General features: G+C 39.9%; 1 protein-coding gene and 1 long non-coding RNA gene across 2 annotated transcripts in view; both read right to left on the bottom strand.

The window, feature by feature from the left end:
* Window positions 1-24,419, bottom strand: part of LOC126185160 (uncharacterized) — a 426,511-nt gene that overhangs the window by 321,096 nt on the left and 80,996 nt on the right. The window lies entirely within an intron of this gene.
* Window positions 15,182-19,747, bottom strand: LOC126185158 (uncharacterized). The gene has a single exon (XM_049928003.1). It carries the CDS (start codon window positions 19,328-19,330, stop codon window positions 18,104-18,106), a length of 1,227 nt encoding a protein of 408 aa, XP_049783960.1. The 5' UTR covers window positions 19,331-19,747; the 3' UTR covers window positions 15,182-18,103.

The following is a 24,419-nucleotide window of genomic DNA, read 5'->3' as shown; positions in this document are numbered from 1 at the left end:
TCTTTGAGACTCGTGAAAAGCGTGCAATCATTTGTAAAGAGACCTGTTGCATGCAAAAACGAGTGGTCATATACATGTGGGACAGGATCCTCAGATATCCCACAGGGAAGGCTGTTACATCAGAATGTAGACAAGTGAACATCTAAGAAGGCTTATATAAAAAAATAATGTAGTTTAGTACGTTGTTCGCTCCTTGGTTAATTATCACTCACTCGACTCTAGTGTGTGCGAAGTATGTAAAATTACATTGTATGTGTGATTTCCCTTGCAACTATAGATTCGCCGACAACTGGCGACATCAACATGAAAGCCTAAGAGAAATATTTTTGAGAAACTTTTAAATATTAAGAAAACACTGAGGTATTACACCACAGTTAACCCATTTCTGCCTAGCGTAACACATATGTCACGGAATAGCCTGTCATTGTTTTCTCTCGTTGGCAACAATACCTGGGTTTGGGGTGGCTATTGTTGTATGGCTTTCAGATAAGGAGGCTTTGTTGTTCATGTTACGATAGGTTTCAGTCAGTTGCAAGCATTAAGTGGTCAGTGACTGGTGCTTCAAGTACGGAAGACTTTTCTGAGTGAGATTATGTCTTGGAATAAGAAGCAAGTATCATTTTTTATCGCAAATTATAATACAATTTGTTTAAATTATGGTTGATTATAATGTTAATAGTACTGAAATTTATGTTAATGGTTATCTACAAAATGCAATTCTTATTTTTGTGGCTCCAAATACAGTTTTAATTTTGTGTTGCATATATGTCATGCTAGGCAAAACAGTGAAAATAACGATTCGTTCTCTTTAGAGGTCTACCTCTCCATGAGATCCTGGCTATTCTTGAAGGGTAGGAAGAAGACGCAACAGATATATTTATTGAACCTCCTGAAGCTAATGTGGATTCGAATGAAGATTATGGGGAAGAAGATGGGGAGGAAACGTCAATAATCTTGGACCAAGGAAACTCCAGGCTGGTGCAGTAGTGGTTTTAGCATGTAAAAACAGGTTAGGTAGTGAACCCTACATTAATTTCTCTCCTGATGATAAACCAGATGAACAGGAAAAGTCACAGATCTTAAAAATTGTAATCAGAGATTGGAAAAAAGACGATCTGCGTAGTGTTCGTTCTGTATTTCCTGAGAGTGATTATAGTAAATACAGAAACTTGTCTCCAGTTCAGTGCTTCCGATTATTTTGGAACGACGAAGTAATTGAATTTCTTCTCACTGAATCGACGAAGTATGCTTCGTTCAAGAACTGCTCAGATCCAAAAATAACATATGAAGAGATAAAAGGTTTTCTAGGAATTCTAATTCTTTCTGGCTATAATCCTTTACCTAGCAGAAGATATTACTGGGATTCTAGATTGGACACGAGAAATGAAGTGGTCCACAGCACGATGAGAAGGGACAGGTTTTAAACAATTATGAGATTCATTCACTCGTGTGACACACAAAAATAGATGCTAATGATAGAATGTGGAAACTTCTTCCATTAATAAATATGCTAAGAAAAAATTTTCAGCCTGAGAAGGATTTGTCTCATGATGAGAGCATGATAAAGTACTTTGGCAGACATGGCTGTAAACAGTTTCTGAAAGGTAAGCCCATTAGATTTGGTTAAAAAAGCATGGTTTCTAAACACAACCATGTGTTATCTAGTGGACTTTCAAATATACCAAGGAGCTGATCCCCAGAGGAATGAAAATTATGAGAAAGCATTTGGAAAATGTGCTACTCCTTTGATTCAAATGATCGATACTCTTCCTGAAAAGAACAAACATCTTCCCTACAGGTTTTATTTTGACAAACATTGTTGATTTACCTGAAGCAACGAGGTTTTGGTGCGACTGGGACTATTCGTGAAAATCGTCTGCCTGGAGTGTCATCTCATACCTTCTAGCACTATGTCCAAAAGCAATAAGAGAGGAGATTTTGATTATAAGAGCAGCAAGGAAAGTGGAATAATCGTTGCCAGATGGCTAGATAATTCTACAGTAACAATTGCTTCCACAAGCCATGGTATCTGTCCAGTCAGCACCGTTGCCCGATACTCTAGACAAGAGAAGAAAAGAATACTTGTACCTCGACCTAGTGTAATTGGAGAATACAACAAAAATATGGGAGGAACTGACCGAATGGATGAAAATGTAGCGTTATATCGAGTGAGTGTCAGAGGAAAGAAATGGTGGTGGCCAATTTTTACATGGCTTCTAGGTATCTCTATACATAATGGGTGGATTCTTCATAGAAAAATATGCCTCAGCTGCACTTCCGGCGCTACGTTGTGAAACGTTACCTGACTTCCAATGCTGCCGTACCAAGAGGTCCTGGACGCCCTGCAGGTAATTCAAAGCAAGACAGAGTGCTGAATGATATTAGATATGATGAAACAAATCATCTAGTAGCCATGGTGCCACAGAAAAAAAGAAGATGCAGTGCGGCAGAAAACTGCAAAGGAACCCCAAGAACAATGTGCTGCAAATGTGATGTGGGTTTGTGCATAGAATGTTTTGTGCCATATCACAGAAAGTGAGTACTGTCGCCTGAACTTGATGCAAATCACATACAGTGTATTATTTTACTTGCTGTCATATATTGTGCCTAAAATGTATGTTCTCCCTAGCGTGACATATATCTTACGCTCTTTTTTGTTTCAATTATTGATTATTTTTTGTTTTGATTGTTGTATTGCTTATCTTTGATGACAATAAACACATGAATATCTAATTTCTAGAAATCAGAAGAAAAAAAAATAATTTAGGCAGAAATGGGTTAAGACAAATCAAAAGTTTAGAAATTCCATAATTCGTGTGGGATCATGGATCACTCCCCGGCTATCTTCACACGATCGAGATAATCCTTATTGTGAATGCGAGGAGTTACGATGGGAGGTATCAATCGCATTTTTTTTTCAAATGTAAACTGTAGTACACCATCAAACTTATTTCACATAACACTCAGAACTCATCAACCATTACCAACCAACACAGCAGCATTCCTTCATCAAAATAGTATATTAGTTTTAAAACTAGTTATTAAATTTTTAAATAAATAAAACTTTAACACATCGCGCCCTGGCAAGAAAAGTTATAAAAGTAAGAAACAACAATGTTTAGCTAATGTCACTGAAATATGCGTGTGTAGTGCTCCAAGGTGCACGAAAAATCTGATTCCTCTATCTCGCAAGTAGTGTCAGTTTTGTTGTAGGCTACTTCACAATTCATCGCTACAGGAACGGTTTCCCTTCAACGTTGCTACTGGGAGGTGTATATAGGCCATTCAAGTAGAATGGTGCATTCTAAATTGTGACACATTTCATGCGTAAGGTAAGTCAAATATAATTTTTAATATAATCGATTTTTACAATGGCGGTGTTGGGAGTCTGTATCTCACATTACAATGTCCTCAAGAAACGGTCACATATCTGGAAGAAGTAACGCTGTTCTGACGATTACAGCTGTTGTAAATATTATAAAATTTCGTGCGTTGCAGTGAACAAGAAACAAATGGAAATTTCTGCTATAAGGGAAGTTCATATTGAATCCCTTTTCACAGGGGAACGTATTCCTACATTATATATGATTCTATGCTTTCGTAAACTGGGTCCCTTAAATTTTTCCTTATTGATATTCCTCACTTAATTTACTGGACTTAGCATAAAAGGTGTATGCTAAGATTAGCAGAAGCAGTAATGCACGAAAAACAAATGGGTTTTAGGAAAGGACACTCCACAATAGATGTAGTTTTTATTCTGCAGCAAATAATAGAAAAACGGAGAAAATATAATAAAGAAACACACATTGCTTTTATTGACTTTAGAATAGCTTTTGACAATGTCAATAGATAGAAACTTTGGGAAATAATGACGAATCGTGGATATCCAAAGCATTTAGTAAATGCGATAAAAGTTTATATCAAGACAAAAATATCTCTCTAGATCTCAATGGTAAAACAGCTAATGAGATATCAACTAACAAAGGGGTATGACAAGGCTGCATCTCTCCAACTTTGATCAACATCTACATTAATGAAATAATACATATATGGAAATCAGAATTTCAGAAAAGCATCTACCTAGACAGGAACATTCTTTTAAATAATTTACTATATGCTGATCATGCAATGATCCTAGCAGACAAGGAAAATGACTTTCAGAGAGGAATCTATTTGCTAAAACGAATAAGTGCAAAATTTAACATGCAAATTTCAACAGAAAAAAACTAAGACAATGGCCTTCATGGGGAAAGAACCAATCAGAACCAAAATAGTGATATATCAGAAGATTTTAGAGCAAGTAAACCATTTCAGTTACTTCGGATGTGAAATGACACATGGCTACAGCAGAGATACTGAAATTAAGCTTAGTAAATTCAGCCGAGTATGAGGAACAATTAACAGAAACCTAAAAAACAAAACGAGGAAAGACACTCAAATTAAATTTTACAAAACTGTTGCAGTTCCTACACTGCTCTATGAAAGTGGGACCTGGGTGATTATCAAGAAGAAGGAAATCCGAATTCAGACACAAGAAATGAAATTCCTTAGGGGCGTTAAAGGTTGCACAAGAGAAGACAGGCTAAGAATCAGGATGTTAGAGAAGAACTGCAAATCTTTAGCCTCAATGATAAAGTTCGAGATTACAGAAGAAAATGGAACGAACACCTACGAAGAATGGCAAGAAATTATAAGTGCCATGGGAGAAGAGACAGAGGAAGACCCCACCAGAGATGGGTACCTTAACAGACAATTCCTGCCTAATACCAGAAGAGAAGATGAAGATGATATTTCTCACCAAACAGTATTAATTCTCACAAAGTACTATTTTGCATTTCGTACTTGTCTAATGAGAATTTTTATCTTTTTTCATTTTTTTTAACTTAAGTACTAATTTTGCCTGATGGAGGTTCGTACGGCGTACCATATTACAGTATACACACACACACACACACACGCACGGGGTGAAAAAGTGGCAAAAGTATTACACGAGGGGACATAACAAAAATAAAAAAGTTTTTAGAAAAACAATAAAAGTGATACAACTCAAACAACTAATTAATAATTACCTGATAACACCTCACAATCGACAAAAACAGAGCTACATGTCCACATTGCTGTTGTATGGTCTATAATGGAATTTACTGCCAAAATTACAGACTTGATATTTAAAAGAACCTTTTACTATTTCAATATAAATTTCATAGAATTCTTAAAACTGATTTTTCTTAAGTATTGCTTTTTTGAGCTGTGTCACTGTTCTTGCCGGGGTGCGATATGAAATCCCACAAAATTCGTGGAACTCATGCAAAAAAATAAATGAACACTGACAAAATGCAGGTCAGATATCAGGATGAATGACTTACATTTGTAGAACGTTCCTAAAAAATGTTTTATAAAGATTATAACGTATGACATTTTGCATATGTTTGTAATTTTTTTTACTCATTTATTCAGAAATGGTCCTTCAACAAGTTATCAGAAGATTCTCTGATCACGTTCGTCCTGAACCTGTGTTAGTGGCACATCCCGAGAGCCTTAACTGTAAACGGAACTTTAAAACATCATACACATTGTTAACATAAGCAATAAATTTAATCTGATAACTCAGTGTCCCTGCCGAAGAACCACAGTACTTGATAAGTTATTAACGATAGCAGGTGGAATTTATATTGACTTCTATTTCAAAGACTACTGTCACGGTTGCTTGAGAAATAACATATGGTATTAATTAAACACATCAAAAACAAAATTCTGAAAACTTGATTTGAGCATAATTCAAAGTTTCTCTGGTATATTTCATTTCTTACTTTTAGAGAAATCATTTCACAAAATATGACCTTTTTTAAAAAAAATTTCATTTGCAGCTAAGTATCACACCAATGTAACTTCTCATCTCTTATATAAAGAGATGAACTTCGTGAGAGTTAATTTACATAACTAGCAGCAACTGTTCGTGAAATATTCCAATTTTCTCTCAGATCACTAATTAAGTTTATCTTAGTTCAAGTAATAATTTTTTTTTTCAAAACTAGACCTCACACTGGGCAATCTGGTGCCCCACATTTGTCAGTTCCCAACTCCTTGTTCGGCTATGAAAATTCTGACAAAAATTTTCCCGCAAATCGCTAATTATACTTTCCTTAATTTCCATGATTACTTTCAAGTATTTAAGGTATTTCTCGCTAAACTAGACCGCACACTGCTTAATTTGATAAACCGTTTGTCCATTTCCCACTCTTCCTTTGGCTATGAAAATCCGGACAAAAATTCATTGTGTAATTTGTGGGGCGCGTTTTTTCGCAACGGTCAGACATTTGGCCAACAATCAAACAAATCAGGGAGAGACTGGAATAGAACACAAAACTATGACTATGATGAAAATCAAACGGAAGAGGACGCTACGTGAATCCAGGAGGGGGGATGGTAAATGGACAAAAAAGTTCTTTGCTAGACTGAAAGAGACATGGAAAGACCTAGAAGACGACGAAATTTAGAATGTGTAGATGAGAGAAAACGTAGATGAGAGGAGCAACGTGCATGTGCGTTGTAAAAGATAATAAATATTTTTCTCTGCAAGAGGTATATTCAGTGTAACGTGAAAGTCCAAGCTAGGCATGATATTTTCAACCGTTTTTTTCTGTAGTGACTAGTTTACTAAACTGTTTTCCACATTTTTTTATACTTACAGTACAATTGTCTTGCCATACAGGAGCGTTTTGCGACAACTGAGTTTTCTGACCTTACACTTTCTTCCATTTCGAAAAGTACCCTACGACAATCGTTAGATTAAGAAATGTTTAATACGTTATCTCAGGCAAAGCTGTTTCTCTTCGATCGTTGAAATTAATTTGTGCAAGCAGTAACAGGAAATATACTGTAAGAAAATGAAATGGTTTGAAGCTTCAACATAATATACAACGATCAGTACTATCAGAGCGTGTGTTTCAATAAAATGCACTGTTTCAGTACGTGCCGGTCTGTTTGTTCACGAACAAAAGGGTTGTTATTTCAACCAGTGTCTACCTTCAATGCATGTTGACTATTTCATGCTGAAAGAAGTAGAAAATGTTAACAGCTTATAAGACTTCACGAGAGAATGTAGGAAAATTACAAAAATCTAATAGTGCTAAGGATGAAAGTAGGAGATACTGTACCAAACCTGGAACTGAAAGATACGTTGTATTTAATATCTCAGAAAGCCCAAGCAAGCAAAGTTACCAGTTATTACAAGTATACAGTATTCACAGTTAATAAAGCAAACGTGATTCGTACATGTATTAGTTGCATGCAAAACACCAAGGGACACATTCTAATAAATTTGTGGTACGTTCCTATGGGACCAAAGTGCTGAGGTCATCGGACCTAGGGTTACACACTACTCAATCAGCTTCAACTAACTTACGCTATGGACAACACATACAGCCATACCCGAGGTAGGACTAGAACTTTCGACGGGAGGAGACAAGCGAACCAAGGCAAGTGGCCTTGGACCTCACGTATCATATCCCAGATATAGCGCATCAAGACCCTTTCTAGAGTATCAACACAATATTTTGCTAAATGTCTCATAGATTATGCGAACGATTCTTTATCGAAAGGTTTGGGATTAGTGTTAACATTAATGAACACATTATTTTTTTAGTCCTGCTCACGCAACTACACTCAGAAGAGAAACGCTGTTTATCACATACATAGATTGAGCTATAGGTCTGGGAATAGTGCTTCTATGAAATTACTCACCTTGCAGTAATAACAGATTCTTGGCCAATAAGGACACACGGAACGCTTTTACCTTTTAATAACTCATACACAGGTATTTCAGAATTTCATGCACTAACATTCGTATCATGATTTGTATCGATATCAGCAACAACAACTAGACAAAAATTAAAATTGTGGTTTATTGACAATATGGAAAAGATTTTGCATCGCATTTGAAACAAAATCCGCTAAAAATTACTGCAAGCCTATACTCTCACGACACTGACCCAAAACAAAAAAAATAATTTTACCTGTAATGATGGTCACAATGTGGTTACTGCCAAGTAAATCAAATACCTCCACGGACTGTAACACGATGCCCACTTAAAACTTTTATAAGACGAGAAGTAGTCTAAGTAAGGTAACAATAACTCTTCAGTTAAAAATAGAAAGCGAAATTAAAAGAGCTACGACGTCGTATGCAGTTCCATGACACTCAAAAATAGCTTGTTATCCATATCGTGGAGGAGGTTTCATGAAATGTGTTGATGAACATGCGCTCATGGATATTACTTTCTTCCTCGTCATAGTTTCGAACACTTCCACGGTCAGCTTTTTTTACGTGATATGGTGCTAAATAACATTGCTGTTCTTACTCTGGTCCTCTTGTACGTTTTATAAGCCTTAAGACTTCATTTTCATGAATATGTAGAGTTCATTTCAGTCTGGCATGTTCCACGGGACTCAAGTATGCTGCATTTGCCTTTCCCAAGAGTTTAACAGTTTCATAATTTAAAGTAAAATGAAAAACTTATTTTTAGAAACTGATGCATAACTATAACTGTAAATTATTGCATTCACTGATATTTACTCTGCAATACAAATTCATTCCCCCCTCCACACACACACACACACACACACACACACACACACACGCACGCACGCACGAACAAACGCTTAAAATTGTAGTAGTGCTCTATGCCGGGCAAAAATAATTTTTTAAGTTACTGTACCGTTTTTCCAGCATTATGTAAATCAAAAGCGGTTTGTTTTGTAATATACGCGACGTACTCTACATGACATGAAAATTAATAGAGTGAACAATCACAACAGAAAACTCGCGGCACTGCAAGAAAACTCTCACATACAAAGAGCCCCTGCAACGGAAAATAATGCAATTAATGACCAAATCAATATAAGCAATAACTCATTGAACATGTTAGTCACTAAAACAATAACAAACAGAAATCTGAAACAAAAAATCAGAGCAAATAATCAATGACTCTTCCTCCCCCTTCCTTCCCGTTCTCTCTCTCTCTCTCTCTCTCACACACACACACACAAATATCCACTCAAAAAGAAAAAACGCTGTCACAAAGAACGACACATTTACACATAACAAAATTCACACACATACAAAAAAGAAATAAAAACTATGAAACTACCCATACAGCACATATAAAAGACGAAAGATAAACACACAGCGACAATTGGCAATACTACAGACTGTAAACACACACATGTTAATCACAAAACGATAATTGCGAGTGATGTGTTGTAATAAATTTGGATGAAAAAATAACCGGAAATCGGGCGGCTAGTCATGGGGACCGAATAAACACACCTCTAGGACCCGACTATGGACTAACAACACAAGAAATCGTAAGTAACACCAAACGCCAGTTTTACCTCACGAAATTGTGCTACAGAATTTGTATATAATCTGAAAAACGAGAGAAAAACATGACACAATGTAACATAGTAACTACTACATAACATATTTATTATACTTACAAAAAAAGTATATTGCAGCCACTGAACATGTTTCATAAATAAAAAGAAACGAAACGCCTGTGGTAAAAGACAAAGTCCTATTCTTCTTGTTGCACACACGGGACATACCTCCATGAATTGTGAAGCAGCTAAGCAACGACGGAAAACGGAAAAAATGACGAAAAATAAATTATACCTCCGTGTGAAATTACAAAGACATTTTATCTATTAGAAGAACAATAATAAAATGCATAGGTTCATTTTCGAAATTCTAAGACACCGAAAGATTTAAACGCAGTCCCAGAAAGACAAACTTATACTAACAAACAACCAACTGACAAAATATTTCTCTTGAGTTTCTTGTATTGATATAGTACTATACACAGCACTGAAGTATCTTTGACAGAACGAAAGCTGTATTCCTGGAACTACACGACCATTTGATAACTGCGTAATATGTTGGCGCACGAGTGCCTCAGTTTCGTTGAAGTTGTAATGCAAGTGTATACACTATTTTGTAGTTGCTTTTATGTTTCAGTTACTGGATTTCCACTGTTGATTACAGCTAAATTCCAAGAGAAGAGAAACATCAAACTTAAAACAAAAATCTCCCATCGCAAGAAGAGGTAAGGTGTCGTGGAAAGATGAGACCGGGAATGAAATGAAACTAAAGTAAACCTGATGCAGTTTTAGTGGAGTGCGGCAGAGGAATATGCAAACTAATTTATGACACGATGCGAAGGTACGAAATGGCAGCTGTGTTAAGTGATAAAAGTTGCCTGTCTTATCACGAAAGAGTTTACAGTTTGCGCTTCTTTTCAAAAGACTGATTGGTTTACGGATTACATGTAAGAAGACAGGCTCCAAGTATATTTTAGATTTGTTGCTTTACGTTTGTACGAGGTATAGGGGAGAGTGTTGTTTCTGGTGGATAAATCAAGTGATTGATTTTTAGAACCACCTGAATATCCCGTCACGGACAGTTTCCGGCATTTTCCACTGTTTCTGTTGTGGGACATGAGATTGCGTTTCCTAGAGCTTTTGTAAATAGCACGAGTTCTACATAGTTAAGTATTAACTTTTCAGTTTCAGAATTTTATGGTGAACAAAATTCTGTACATTTTAAAAACTAGTTACATACTTGCAAATGAACTGTCTTTCTTTAATGACTTAAAAATTTTCATTGTCTCGAAAATGTATATTTGTGTTAGTTGTCAACAGCTTCTATTTCAGCTTTTAACTTGTAGATGGTTTTTGATAACATTTCTTTTTAATTTGATTTCACTTACAATTGCTGTGTAGCAGAGTAATACTATAACACAAAGATTATGAAATAGGATTCTGGCAATATTTTCGCGGTTGCAGCAGTTTTCAATTTGCATAGAATATTTGTTCCTAAGTTCATGACCACGTTGTACCTTGGAGGAGTTTTTCATGTTCAGCGAAACCTTATTTTTCCCGAGGAATTTTCTTAATTTCATAAAATGACTGCAGCACACACAAAATGAACTCTGTATTTTCAAAACGGAGCAAGACAGTAAACCGAAGCCCTATTGCAGGGCCAGCTACAGGCGAAAGCCCGAGAAGAGTTTCAAAGTACTACACTCTCCCCTAATTAACAGGATAACTGACCCAATATTAAAGAATGTTCGGCTACTTATGCTACTTTGTCTAAACATTGCTGACCATTATAAGTCAGTCCTATTTAAATTAGTTCGCCTTCGACAGCGTGCGGATTGGACTGCTCCTGAGAGCGACAGTTAAAATTAAGAATAGATTTCGAACATAGTTAGAGACACTATAGACAACAAATTCATATTGAATTTCAGATTTTTGTTTGATTGTAATAGGAATAGAGACTTTAAAGCCATTTTCTATTCCCGTAGAGAGTGGACTGCTACAGTGGCAGCCCGGTGCACAGTACGTGTCGTGATAACATCGCAACTTTAGACCTTAAAACGTCAGATGCCAATAAAATCACACAATAGAGTTGGGGGACTAATTTTTTGTGGGAAATTTTATTTCACTTTAGCCCTAACGCGGTCTCTTATGACTCTTCTGTCTGGCCAGAGGGCTGTTTCCGTTAATGCGTGGCGTGGCTGATGCGGGAGGTAGACGGGGGAAGGGGGGAGAGGGGCAGGAAGGTGCCGCATTTAACCACAGTGGCGCCATGCTTACGCAGCCTCTGAGAAACGGCGCCTGCGTCATCTTAAATAGAAGCGATACTTCAGAGCGGACGTTTTCTCAACGATATAAGCCACAACGTCAGATTGTTTATGACATCGCCAAGACCACATCTGCAGCTACACCTATGTGCCGCACGTTACTATAACACGGAATCCTTCTCACTGCGCTAGTATTACAAAGAAATTTCGCTTTTTAAATGTTCACTACGTCGCTCTTGGTCTCAGCGTAATTTTTGTATCTCGAAACCTATACGAGTGTTAGATGCTTTTTTTATCTCTCTGATTCCCCGACAGCTACAGAGGCTGAATTTTTTTTCAGTGCCTAGACCGGAGCCGTCGACATGAGTAAATTACACATTTTACCCGACTTCGGAAGGCATCCTATCGTTTTTCACAAAAATTCTGACGGCATCTTTATTAAGACTGAAGAAGTAGAATTATCGGTGTAAACCAATTTCGGCCGCCGGAGCCCACGCGCATAAACCCCGAATTTTCCAAACCATTCTAGAGTTTACAAGAAATGAGTCGAGTTTACGTCTCTTTCGCTTCTAGGGGGCAAGACAACCTACGCTAGAGCAAGACTTCAAAGACTGCGGGAATTCAGTTACGTCAATGAACGCTAGTTCATCCACGTTTCACTGAAAAGTGGTATTCAGAACTTTGAAAATAACTTCCTTTAAGGTACTCCGAGCCTCTCTAGAAGTATCTGCCGGTTCAGATCATACAATTTCGACAGAATAGTTATTTTTCTTGGTACACGTTCAATAATTTCCATTACTCCTGGTAATTCGCGACAAAAATGGTTCTGAACAGGTGTATCGTCATCATTTAATTCATTCTTAACTCGGGTAAAGAGGACGAGATGGATATTATTCGCCTACGATTGCCAAATCAAGCGTGACTATGCTACAAACGCTGTTTCATACAGTCCATCAACATTATAAAAAATATCTTACTCAGTTAACGAATAAGAGTTCAAATAAAACAGTTCCACGACGCGTTTCGCCGGAGAAAATCAGTGACTGACACATATAGATTGTTTTAATTTAACTTTCATTGTCAAAACAGTCCAACATGGACGAAGTTTATTTGTTCTGTTGCCACAAGAAAATCTATGTTTAAGCTCATTTTATAACGTAGTAAGAGAATACTTACGTATATCAACGCCAGTTTTCGGATGATGTGGACAAATGTGGCTGGTAGTTTGTGTCGCATCTGCTTCTGAAATTTTCTGCTTATGATAAGTTGAACTTTTTAAATGTATTAAAGTTGAATTTACAGTAAAAGCTCTTGGGACGGATCAGTAACAAGAGATTTGGCAAGAATATGGTAAGGGACTCTACTGGCCACGTGTTGAAGTTCTGTTCTGTGCACGTCTGATTGAATAAGTGAAATCATGCACTATATAAATCAACTGGTCGCACCATGAACTGAATCGGGCTCTCTCTATAATTCGACTTGTTGACGTAAGTTATAATACACATAAGATACATTCTTAGAACCGTTGTATAAAAAGTAACTCCACATCATATTCATCTAATATTTTGCCTCTGCAACTCTGCGTCTGAGTTCTACGAACTTGGATGGCAATTATTTGAAGGGTTCTTACTTTATATGCACACTTAAACGTGGCTCAAAAATATGTCTGCTAAGAATTCATACAGATGTAGGCAGCAAACTGAGAAGTTGTGATTAAAAAATTCTGCGGGTGACTGTGAAAAATGTATTTATAAATTATTTTTACTTAGTCTTTGTCAGCAAACATTTTATTTCCTCAAATTTTTGGCGTGGCCCACTTGGGGCGGAGGAACAGAGAGGAGATAGTTTCTCATTTGATTCCGTGATTACTGGACGCGCATAACAAAGCAGTAATAACAATTGAAGGGTCCTATTTCTTTCAATACTGTTGCCATGGAGTTTAACACTGACTACTCTCTTTGACAAATACTTCTCATGAGAGCTATAAACCAAAAGAAGTTACCATTAGTTCCCTTCCCTACAAACTCGTTAGTCTTCAAAAGTCTCAGGAGAGCGACTGTCCCACATGATTAGTTTGTTATTTGAGCCTGTGATTTATAACTGGTGCGGCAGAACATAAGGACCAAACAATGTTCACCTACATGAAAGGGGAAATGTTCTGAAATAAAAGCTACGTCATTGCCCAGTATAACAAAGAAAATTGAACTCCAGGGCACGGTCACTTTCGCGATCGTTGCTTTATCTCGGTTACGACCAGCAAACGCTTAAGTTTAGGATTAACACAGTCCGCAGAAACGTCGTAGACACTGAAATGAATTCTTACAATTTAGTCAGGAAAGACCTATGACAACAAGTACATGGAATCACTATTCTTCAGTTATGAGTGGACACACACACACACACACACACACACACACACACTCACAAAGGCGTATGCGCATACACACAAATGAAGCTCACACATCATGGATATCAGCAACATAATTTTGGCTCATCAGAAACAAATAGTAAAATGTTATTACACCCTCAGTGGCAGTATTAAACAGATAGCTAAAAATCACGTGTTAAAAGCAAGCCTCTATCATTATAATCTCAAGCTTGATTCATTGTGCAAGCCCCTTAAAACCGAAATATTACTTTCACCCACAAATATTTCACCTGTACCAAAATACGTGTACAGCCGAAAAAAATTGTAGTACTGTAAGATGTGTTATCGTTAAACATCTGTCAGCGAATACTGTGACACAGGTGAAACATTTGAGTCATGTTATTTTCTGTAGGGCATCTTGGCACGAAAAAGAAAATTAAAAATGCAATCAATGTTATCTCTTATAAAAGTACTACAACATCTGAAAATGATCTTACACTTACGTATCGGTGATAACAGCAGTCAAGGATATGATTTAAATTATTCATCAGCTTAGTTGCTGGCAGCTAATTCACAATAATTTATTTTTCCATACACTCACGGCTACATGAAACATGTCAAAAGATGCTTTAACTGTAACAATACAACTATCTGCAGCTACGTCGTTTAAGACCACGTACGAAAAGATGTAGTTATGAACTGAAAGATGTTTAAAAATACAGCTCTGATATAAATCATGCTCTTTAAGCAGTCGTTAACAGTGAGTGGCGTTATTACATGTAGAACATTTTAAAAACTTCTGATCACTTCAATCTCGTGGTTCCTGTATATTTTGCTCACACTTGCAGTGCACATAATAAACCATATATCAGTCACATGGAGAAGGTTAGAAGGTTTCGCAAATATTCCGGAACTGAATCTTAACTTTCAAATTCCCAGTAGGCACAGATGAAAAAAAAGTCAGATGTATCCGTGAGAACGACATGAGCATTGATATGAACGTAGTTCAGTTAGTCGAAATAAAAGCTTTTCAGATTGAAGGCACTACAATATAGTTTACGTACGTTTCGAAGTAATCTGATCTGAAAGAGTCAGGATGCATACTGAAGATAGAAACAAGGTAGGATATCAAGGTATGTTGCAAAAATTTTGAACGCAAATTTATGAAATAAGTCTCATATTTACTTAAAATATGTTTATGCTACATTATAGAAAACATTATAAAAATAAACAAACATATAAATATGCCACATAGAGCTACTCTGTTAAACATTTTCTTTGAAACTGGAATACTTTACAAGTAGTAAACATTTTTTACAACACGTTAAAATAATTTTTCCAAACTTCAACGTTTAATTTTATTCAAAATAAGGAACAACAAACAAATGTCAAGCCACGAAAAATATTGTCTACATCCCACATAACGCAGAGTTGCCCATAATTTAACAGTGAACAACAGTGTCATAGGCAATTAAGTTTTGGAAAAGTAAGACATATGAACTGTATATAACCTGCAAGCAATTCATTGGTTTAGCGAAATACAAGCTAGAGAAAAGTAACAATTACGAATATTGGTCATGTCATAAAGGCACTTTAAAGAAGTATTCTGCCACTTGCGTATATTTTGTTAATGCTTTCTGTTATCAATTTATGTTGCAGCGTCTACTCTATAATGCAAACATTCAGGAACAACCTGTGGAGCTCTGACACATCACCAAAGTTATTTATTACGCTTTTTTAATTCAGTTGAAACTGTCTGCTCTCTTAAGCAATACTACTATTTCACTCCAATTATTTAGAAATACATCGGTTTTTTTTAACCAGTAACATGGTAAATATCTTTCAGAATTTAATTACTAGTACTGGAGTTTTAGGAACAGGTTCAGTAAAAATTGGTGAATGTGAATGTAGCTGATAAAGGATTCACTCGCTTAAATAGTGTTAGTGGTCCTAACAACCTGTGTTGCACATTTCATAGAATATTAAACTTTAAATCGGATTTATGTCAAAGACAGATACATACAGCTGTAAAGGCACAGAGAAAAACTGTAACAAGCGAAAAATGTAATGAGTTCCAGAGTATTATGACCGATTTCAACAAAATGTAGTCCAATGTAGTCAACAAAACAGATAACGCTCTCAAGTACAACATACGCCCTTAATGGACACAATTTACGTTAAAATCTCAGTACAGACTCCAAAAACGTCTAATGATTACTTGACAAACTGTTATTTGTATTTATAAACTATATGGAGTTTGGTCATAGAACTATCACATCCAGTCACCTTGAGGAAGACATCAGTACGCATGCTAACAGCAACATACGGCACAAGAGAGTATTGGCACATGTTTAATTTCACTGTGCTATGAAACAATATGCAGTGAAATTTTTCATTGTATCCACTGTACAACAGTAATTATTTACAGCAGATATACACAAGCACTTATTTACAAGCCTAAACTATTTACAGATATTCACAGATCATTTTAACTACAGGATATATATATATATATATATACAAATTTAAAATGTGATACTACCGAGTTTTTAAAAATCGCACAAAAACTGTGTTATTTTATGTATATCAGGAAGTCAACAAATAGACCTCATTTGTAAACAGCTTACTATAAAAATTTCGGTTTGTGAACTGCGCAAGTCACGTCGAAAAAGGGCGTCACAGTTAAATATGTGAGTAATAAATTTCTTCCATTAAGTACCCATCAACACGAAAAGGCCATCCATAAGCGTTTGTTAATTTGTAACGGTATATTAGGAATCTGGTATCAACAATTGAAACATTTATGCTGATGATCTAAGTCGAAAAATAACTTCATCTAAAAATACACATTTGATTACCCTTGAAGGAATAAAGATCATTCCTATTCTACTTGATCTTCCAATGGCTTAGATAGAGGACTAGACATTTTAATAATCTTAGTAACAATGGAGTATAAATAGATTTGTAGCGTTCATAAAGAAACAAGAAATATAAACCTATGGCACACTTCTTAATTTTATGATACTGAAAGGCACACCTGCTTTCTATGGGCTTTGTAGTAAGCATACCGTAATGTAACAACACGAACTACCACAATGTTTACCATATTTTTGGCACATCTGTGGCTTGTACAGTAACTTAATTGAAAGTAAAATGCTAAAGTCTACAACAGTACAAGTAAAATATGAACTAGTTCATGTGGTCCATAGAGTACAGTTTCTTTTAAAAAGCACTACGAGCGAAAATAAAGGAACAAATCTCAGCCTATCAGGTAAACAGTAGGCCTAATTCAGTCTGTTCACAGAACAGAATAACCTTATATTCCGTGACCGGTTATGTCATTTGAAACAGCCTCGAACGTTTCTGTGTATCAAATATATTGTCTTGTGTTTGGGATTATTTCATCAAACACTTTTCACCCATAATTCCAACGGTCAAACACCAGTTACACTCAGACACTTACCAGAACATTAGTGGTTGAGTACATCGACTGGTTTCTGTTCAATCCACAAAAACTGAAATATTTTATTAGTTACTTTTGAATTTAAGCTGTACTTCAGGAAATAAACACATAAAGAGAGAAGAAACAAGTAAACTGTCAAGGTAATCCCCCTATTTTATTGACGGTAACATTCCCGAATTAGGTACGATTTCTTACCAGAACATCTATCGCATTCCAAAATAGCACATCTACAGTATATCTAAGGATCACAATATACTATTATACTATACTATAAGTACTGTACTCGAATAATATCTCATAGATTCCCACAGGTACGTCAGATATGGACCCCAAGTATTACAATCAGTACGTTTGTAAAATAGGTGGTACTGTAAGAAGAGAGAAAACCGAAACTTCCCACGCAAAACTTCTGTTACAATAAAGTCAGCTACTACCGCTGCAGTATTTGCCTACAACATTGTGAATGCAACAGTGATGTGCATGCCAAATACTGGGAATAGCATCGACGCTAAGTGAACTGGTGAACTGACGTGAGTGATATTACGGAGACAACCACTACAAAATGTTCTCTAAGGCTAGTCTGTAAGTAACAGGGCAGCTTACGAGAATGGCGACGGAAGAAGAATTGTTTCACCTGAATAAGTGAATGTTGTGAGGCGGCGGATGTGGCGGAGGCGGTGATCTGAAATCCAGGGGGTAGAGGTGATCGGGGTGCGTGACGAAGCCGTGGTAGACGGCCAGCATGCGCGCCGAGTAGCAGCAGCAGCCCCCGTGCGCGTGGGTGGCGGGTGCGGGGGCGGCCACGTACGGCGGCACGGGCGGGTAGAGCGCCGGCACCGAGCACACCACGGCGCGCTCCGCGGGCTCCGGCTTCGACTCCCGGCGTTCCACCTTGAGGCATAGCGCCGTCTCCTGCACGTCGGCGCTCGGCACGCGCGGGAAGGCGCAGTTGTCCCCGATGACGCACACGTCGGCTCGGACCTCGTGCGCCGGCCTCAGGGGCTCCGGCTCCTCCAGACGGGCCTTCTTCGCGCAGGCCAGACTGTCGCAGGGATCGCAGTCCAGCTTCCTCTTCCTGAGGTCCCAGCAGTGCTGACTCGCGGCTGTCGATTCCGGCTCGTCGTTGTCGAGCCAGCGGCCGAGGCGCTGTCGGTACATGCCGCCACGGAAGGCGGCCTCCCCGCGTAGTTCCACCTCCTGGCCCAGCCACTTTTGCACTTGCCTGCGGTTGATGCCGAACTTGCGCGCCGTCGCGCGCTGGTTGCCGTGGCAAGCGCGGTCCGCGTGGAAGGCGTCCAGCACCTCGAGCTTGAACTGCAGCGAGAAGGAGCGCCGCTTGCTGAGCGCCGCGCTCGTGAAGTCGAGCGCCTGGTCCGGCTCCTGCACCGACATGATGTCGATGTCGTCGTCGCCGTCGTCGCTGTCGGCGTCGTCGTCGTCGTCCTCGTCGTCGCCGTCCACGTCCACGTCGACGTCGATCTCGGGCTCGCCGTCCGAGCGCTCTGGCGGCGGGCGGGCCAACTGAGCGTCGTCGTCGCGCTGTCTCGCAGGGCTCAGGTTCAAGGCCGCGTCCGGCGCGGGGCCCAGCGACGTGCGCAGGGACGCCTCGGCCTGCAGCCACTTCTGAATCTGGCGCCGGTGGATCCCGTACTTCCTGGCCGTCGCCCTCTGGTTGCCCCTGCAGTCCGCGTCCTGCCTGTACGAGTCCAACACCTGCAGCTTGAACTGCGGCGCGAAAATTCTCCGCGAGCCCGCGACCCGACCGTCGCGCGGGGGTGTCTTCCCGGCCGCTTTCTTCTCGTGCAAGTCCTTCACCTTCGGCTGCTCCGCCGATTCCCGGCCGAGCCCTTGGGCCATGCTGTCGGAGCAGTGCTTCGCCGCGCGATCATACAGAACAGCCGGCCGCCGCGATTTCGACACTCGAGTAAGGCGCAGCTCCCCTCCTCATTCTTGGCAGAGATAGTCCCCCTCCTCTCTGCGAGCGGGAAACTCGAGATAATCCGGCGCCATGTTGCGCTAGCGGGAAACTCCGGAGAAATGTCGCCGCCCACTGACCGCGCACGTGCCCGCTCGCGGAAGAAAACTGGGAAAGAAACTCCGCACTCGCTTGTCTGGCGTGCACACACACACACACGGACGCTAACTGGTTCCCGTACGCTGCGCTCCGATCCTTCCGCCTCGGCTACCTAGGCTACACTGAAGGATTTTTCACGGCAATCCGAACTATGAGTGACGTGTTTCAGAGGGCGGCAGCGGGGTGGTGTGGGGGGGGGGGAGAGGCGCGCGGTGGAGGGGGAGAAACGAGTTTTAGACGCCGCGTTGTCGCTTTAACCGAAAGAATGCGCGGCCGGAAAAGGCGCGTCGGGCGCGGATGTGAGGACGCGGCGGGCCGGGCAGAGGCGCGGTGTGAAATGCGCGCCGGAGCAGGCAGCGGCGAGTAATGGCCGGCGAGCGGGCGAGCGGCGACACAGAGTCTGGCGCGGCGCGCGCCGGCGTGGCAACAGCGCCCGCGGCCGCGGCCGCCGCCGGCCCAGACAGGGTGACGCCAGGCTTTCAACAGGCGGCACGCAGCCTACCTCGCCCACTCCGCCGCTCCGGCCGGCCGGCCGCGCCGCGCACCGCCGCTCCGCCGCCACCGAAATAATTCGGGTCGCTGACCCGTATTCACGTGTACGTGACACACTCCGCTCTGCCAATGCCCGAGATCGCTCCCGACTTCCGCACTCTGGCGCCGGTCTCAGTCTCGAGCGTGCGACTCGCCGCAACTCGACAAATTGCCCTCACAGCCGGTACCCCAACTCTCCGTAACACCTCACTAAGCCACACCGTCGCATTGTTAACCGTTCTCTAGTGTGGTGGCTTAACGTTCCTAATTTGCAGAGGCTGGTCCCTCAGACAAACACAATAAACAAATCAATAAATCTGAACAATCAAGTTTGCCAAGATCGCTAGCACATTTTTTATTTTTATTTTTAGTTACTATGAGCGGTTTCGACAGATCTTCGCTGTCATCGTCAGATCTTGTAACATTATTAGTTGTACATGCTTATTACAATACTGAAAGTCACATAGACCACTATTACACTATCAAATTTCTTTGTCCAATATCGTTGTCAAATATCTTTATCAAAAGAATTTGATGGTGTTATAGGGAACTGTCGTCAAATATTTGATCAAATCTAGGGCCTCGCTGTAGATTTGATCAAACAAGTCGCTTGTCTTCTGTTCACTGCAATGTGACATGTTACCACGTGGAGCGCTAGCATCGCTGCAGCGTTCTGTCATCTGTAGTGTTTTTATCAACGTTGCCGGTAAATACAATTGGTGTGTACCGACAACTACAAAATTAAGAGACATGTATGAAGCTGATGAGGCGCCTTACAACGTGAGGCACCCTGAATACTAAAATAGATTAAAAAGATTGGAGACCTGACCTAACCTAACCTAACTCTCTCCTGTAGCAAGGTATCCAAGGGTTACAGTGAGCCTGTCTTCTGCAGATATAGCAGTTTTAAGTGAATATTGTGCTTTGAGATTTGAGGATACACTTCACTGAGCACATACAGAAATGTATGCTCATCCATTCTTAAGTAATTGATATACGACCTGACATCATCCACTGTAAGCTCACGTAACAAGTTTTGTTGAATGTATTTATCGTATCGTCGTAAAACCCACGGCTTCACCCAGGTACGTTTCCTTCTTTTTTTCTCCGCTTCTCTTCCGCATGTGCACACAGTGCAACTGTGGTATATGCAACTGCTGCGGTTAACAACAAATTGTTGTTGTCAGCCATCTTGAACTTGACTTTTTAGCGCCACGTCAAAGATCTTTGTCAAATATATTTGACGATTATTTGATCACATCTTTGATCAAATCTTTGATAAAGAAATTTGATAGTGTAATACCGGCTGTAGTGGTGTAGTTTCAAGTTGCTGTTGGGGTGTCAAACGAGCAGTGTATGATGGGACATCAGCACAACATGCTGAATGTTTTAATTATGTGTTTTTTATTTGTGACATGCTAATGTTCCCTGCCACGTTTTATTGACGCAACATCACTACGTGACTTTGAATATTGTAACAACCATGTACAACTAGTAATGTTATAAAATCCCATGACGACAGCGTAGATCGGTCGAAACCTGTCATTCTAATAAAAAGAATTGCTAGCGATCTTGGCAACCTCGAGTCTTCAAGAATAATATAACTTTCAGATCGCCACCAACGATGCAGTGTCAAACTTAAATAAATTCATTAGTATTTCAAATAAAAACAAGAATAGAACTGTCCTTCACTCATTTCCCTTTATCTTAGGGACCGTTTATAAGTAAATGTGGCAGTAAACATTAAGCAAATAGTTTTGAACTCTCTGATCAATTAGACATATACTAGATTAGAACCAATAAACTAAGAACATTCGAGCAATACTTTTGAACATGTGCACACAATATACATCAGAATATGTAATAAATTTAAGAAATTTTGAAGAAAACAAAAAAATACTCATACAGAAACCAATCATTTCACACACTGCACTTTCAGTCCTTGCACAAAACTTCATTAAGTTCAAGACATACTTTTTTTTTTTTTTTTGCACTTTGTACAAGTCCATTAGCCTTACGACTATATAAGAGCACAAAGAGGCTCATCAAACTGCAAAGACACTAAGTTAAACATGCCTTTAACTAACAGTCAAGGATGTTTTAGCACTACAGACTTAGTGTGGTGCGTCTTCGGCACCGAACAATGCCGATTCCACATACAAAAGCCGCTACCAAACAAACCAAATCGTAGCGCGTAGAGCAGCGTGAACGAGGAAGGTACACGGCAGGTTAGCTCGCACACTCTATTGGTAGAAAAAATAATCAACAGTGTTGAAGGATTCGGTCTGTGAGGCCGCGCCACACTAATGGAGGATTAAGCCAGAATATTAATTCATTTTTACCTCGTAACTGAAGATAAGATGAGATATGATACTGTGAGAGGAATTTCACAGAGCACGGAAAGAAGGAAGTCGAAATGAGACTTCTGGAGTAGACGACATTCCCTTATAATTGCTGAGATCCTTCGGTGAGCCAGCCAAGACAAAACTGTTCGACGTCGTGTGCGAGATATGTGAGACAAGTGAAATACTCTCAGACTTCAAGAAGAATGTAATAATTCCAATTCCGAAAGAGGCAGGTGCTGGCAGATGTGAATATTACAGAACTATCAATTTAATAAGTCCAAATTGCAAAATATTGATACGCATTGTTTAGAGAGCAATGAAAAAATTGGTAGAGACCGACCCCGGGGGGGACAGTTTGAGTTCCGGGGAAACGTAGTCACGCGAGGCGGTACTGAAACTTTAACATTAATCTTGGGAAATAGTTTCAGATACATTTAATTCGAGTAGGTTACATCATCCTAGTTTCATTTTCGTATGTCTTACTACTTCTAATAACCTTGTTCATCTAATAACTGTCCGCCCCAGTAGCTGAGTGGTCAGCGTGACGGATTGCCGTCCTCCGGGCCCGGGTTCGATTCCCGGCTGGGTCGGAGATTTTCTCCGCTCAGGGACTGGGTGTTGTGTTGTGTTCAGTTCATCATCATTTCATCCCCATCCGGCGTGCAGGTCGCCCAATGTGGCGCCGAATGTAATAAGACCTGCGCCAAGGCGGCCGGACCTGCCCCGCGAGGGGCCTCCCGGCCAATGACGCCAAACGCTCATTTCCATCTAATAACTCTTTTCAAGACACTACCCATTCCCGTTTGTCTCCTCTTCCATGTCCTTTACCGTCACTGACAGAACTGCAGTTTCAAAAAAAAAAAAACCGAACTTTTAATTTCTTTTCACTCAATTTTAATTCCCATTCCAAATTTCTCCTTGGTTTCCTTTTCTACTTAGCCAATGGACAGAATGAACACCTCAACTCTTCAAACAGCAATCTGGTTTCTGTGGAAATTGTAACTAATCTTTCGCTCCCTGTATTTTATGCCTGCTACCTTTAGAATTTCAAAGAATGTATTCTAATCAACACTGCCAAAAAGTTTCTCTAAATGTACAAATTCTGTAAACGTCTCTCTTCAGCCTGCCTTCCGGGATAGGTCGCAGGATCAGTATAGCTTCCAATGTTCCTATAACTCATCTACCCCGAGGTCTGCTTGTGCAAGTTTTTCTATTCTTCTGTAAAGTTCTGTCAGTAATCTGCTATTACGACTTATTAAACGTATTCTTCTGTCAGGGCCTACCTTTTTCGGAACAGGAATAATTACATTCTTCTTGGAGTCTAAGGGTATTTCTCCTGTCACATATTCTGTATTTTACTCACGAGGTGGAATAGCTTCGTCGTGGCATGTACTCCTTAAAATCTCGATAATTCTAAAAGAATGTTTCGTTTCAATTTAGGTCATCCAGTACAGCGTCAAATTCTTCTCGCGGTATCGTATCTCCCATCTCATCGTCAGTTACTTCCTCTTCCCTTTCTGTAATATTGTCATAAAGTTCATTTTCCTCGCGTAGCCCTTCTATATATTCCTTCCACCTCTCAACTTTCCCTTCTTTTCTTATTAGTGGCTTTCCGCCTGAGCTCTTGAATGTGAATTGTTAAAAAAATGTGACAGGTGATTACATTTAGTAACAAAACAGTGACACAATTGGTTCGTGCCGATTTCCCGAGGAGTTGCAGTCAGTGCGCGGATTAAGTTGGAGAAGCTACAGTAAAGAAAGGAGCACGTTATCGTGTGACGTGTGCGCCGTAATCTGTGAAGCACGGCTGATAGCGAGGCGCCGGGTCAACAGCAAAGGAGACGCCGCAGCTGCGCCGCGCTCACTCTTAACTGGCGTCCACAAGCATTCTGGGGGGTCCGGTCTATGTCCCGCTGCGTTTGCAAATGGACTGCAAAACGTTTAAAGAGCCAACGACTTTTATAGCTGATAGAGACGTAGTAAACGCACGATTTAA

The sequence above is a fragment of the Schistocerca cancellata genome, chromosome 4 (genome assembly GCF_023864275.1).
Source record: "Schistocerca cancellata isolate TAMUIC-IGC-003103 chromosome 4, iqSchCanc2.1, whole genome shotgun sequence".
Taxonomy (NCBI): domain Eukaryota; kingdom Metazoa; phylum Arthropoda; class Insecta; order Orthoptera; family Acrididae; genus Schistocerca; species Schistocerca cancellata.
Note: the sequence above shows the minus strand (reverse complement) of the source record. Positions and strands in the feature narration are given on the sequence as shown.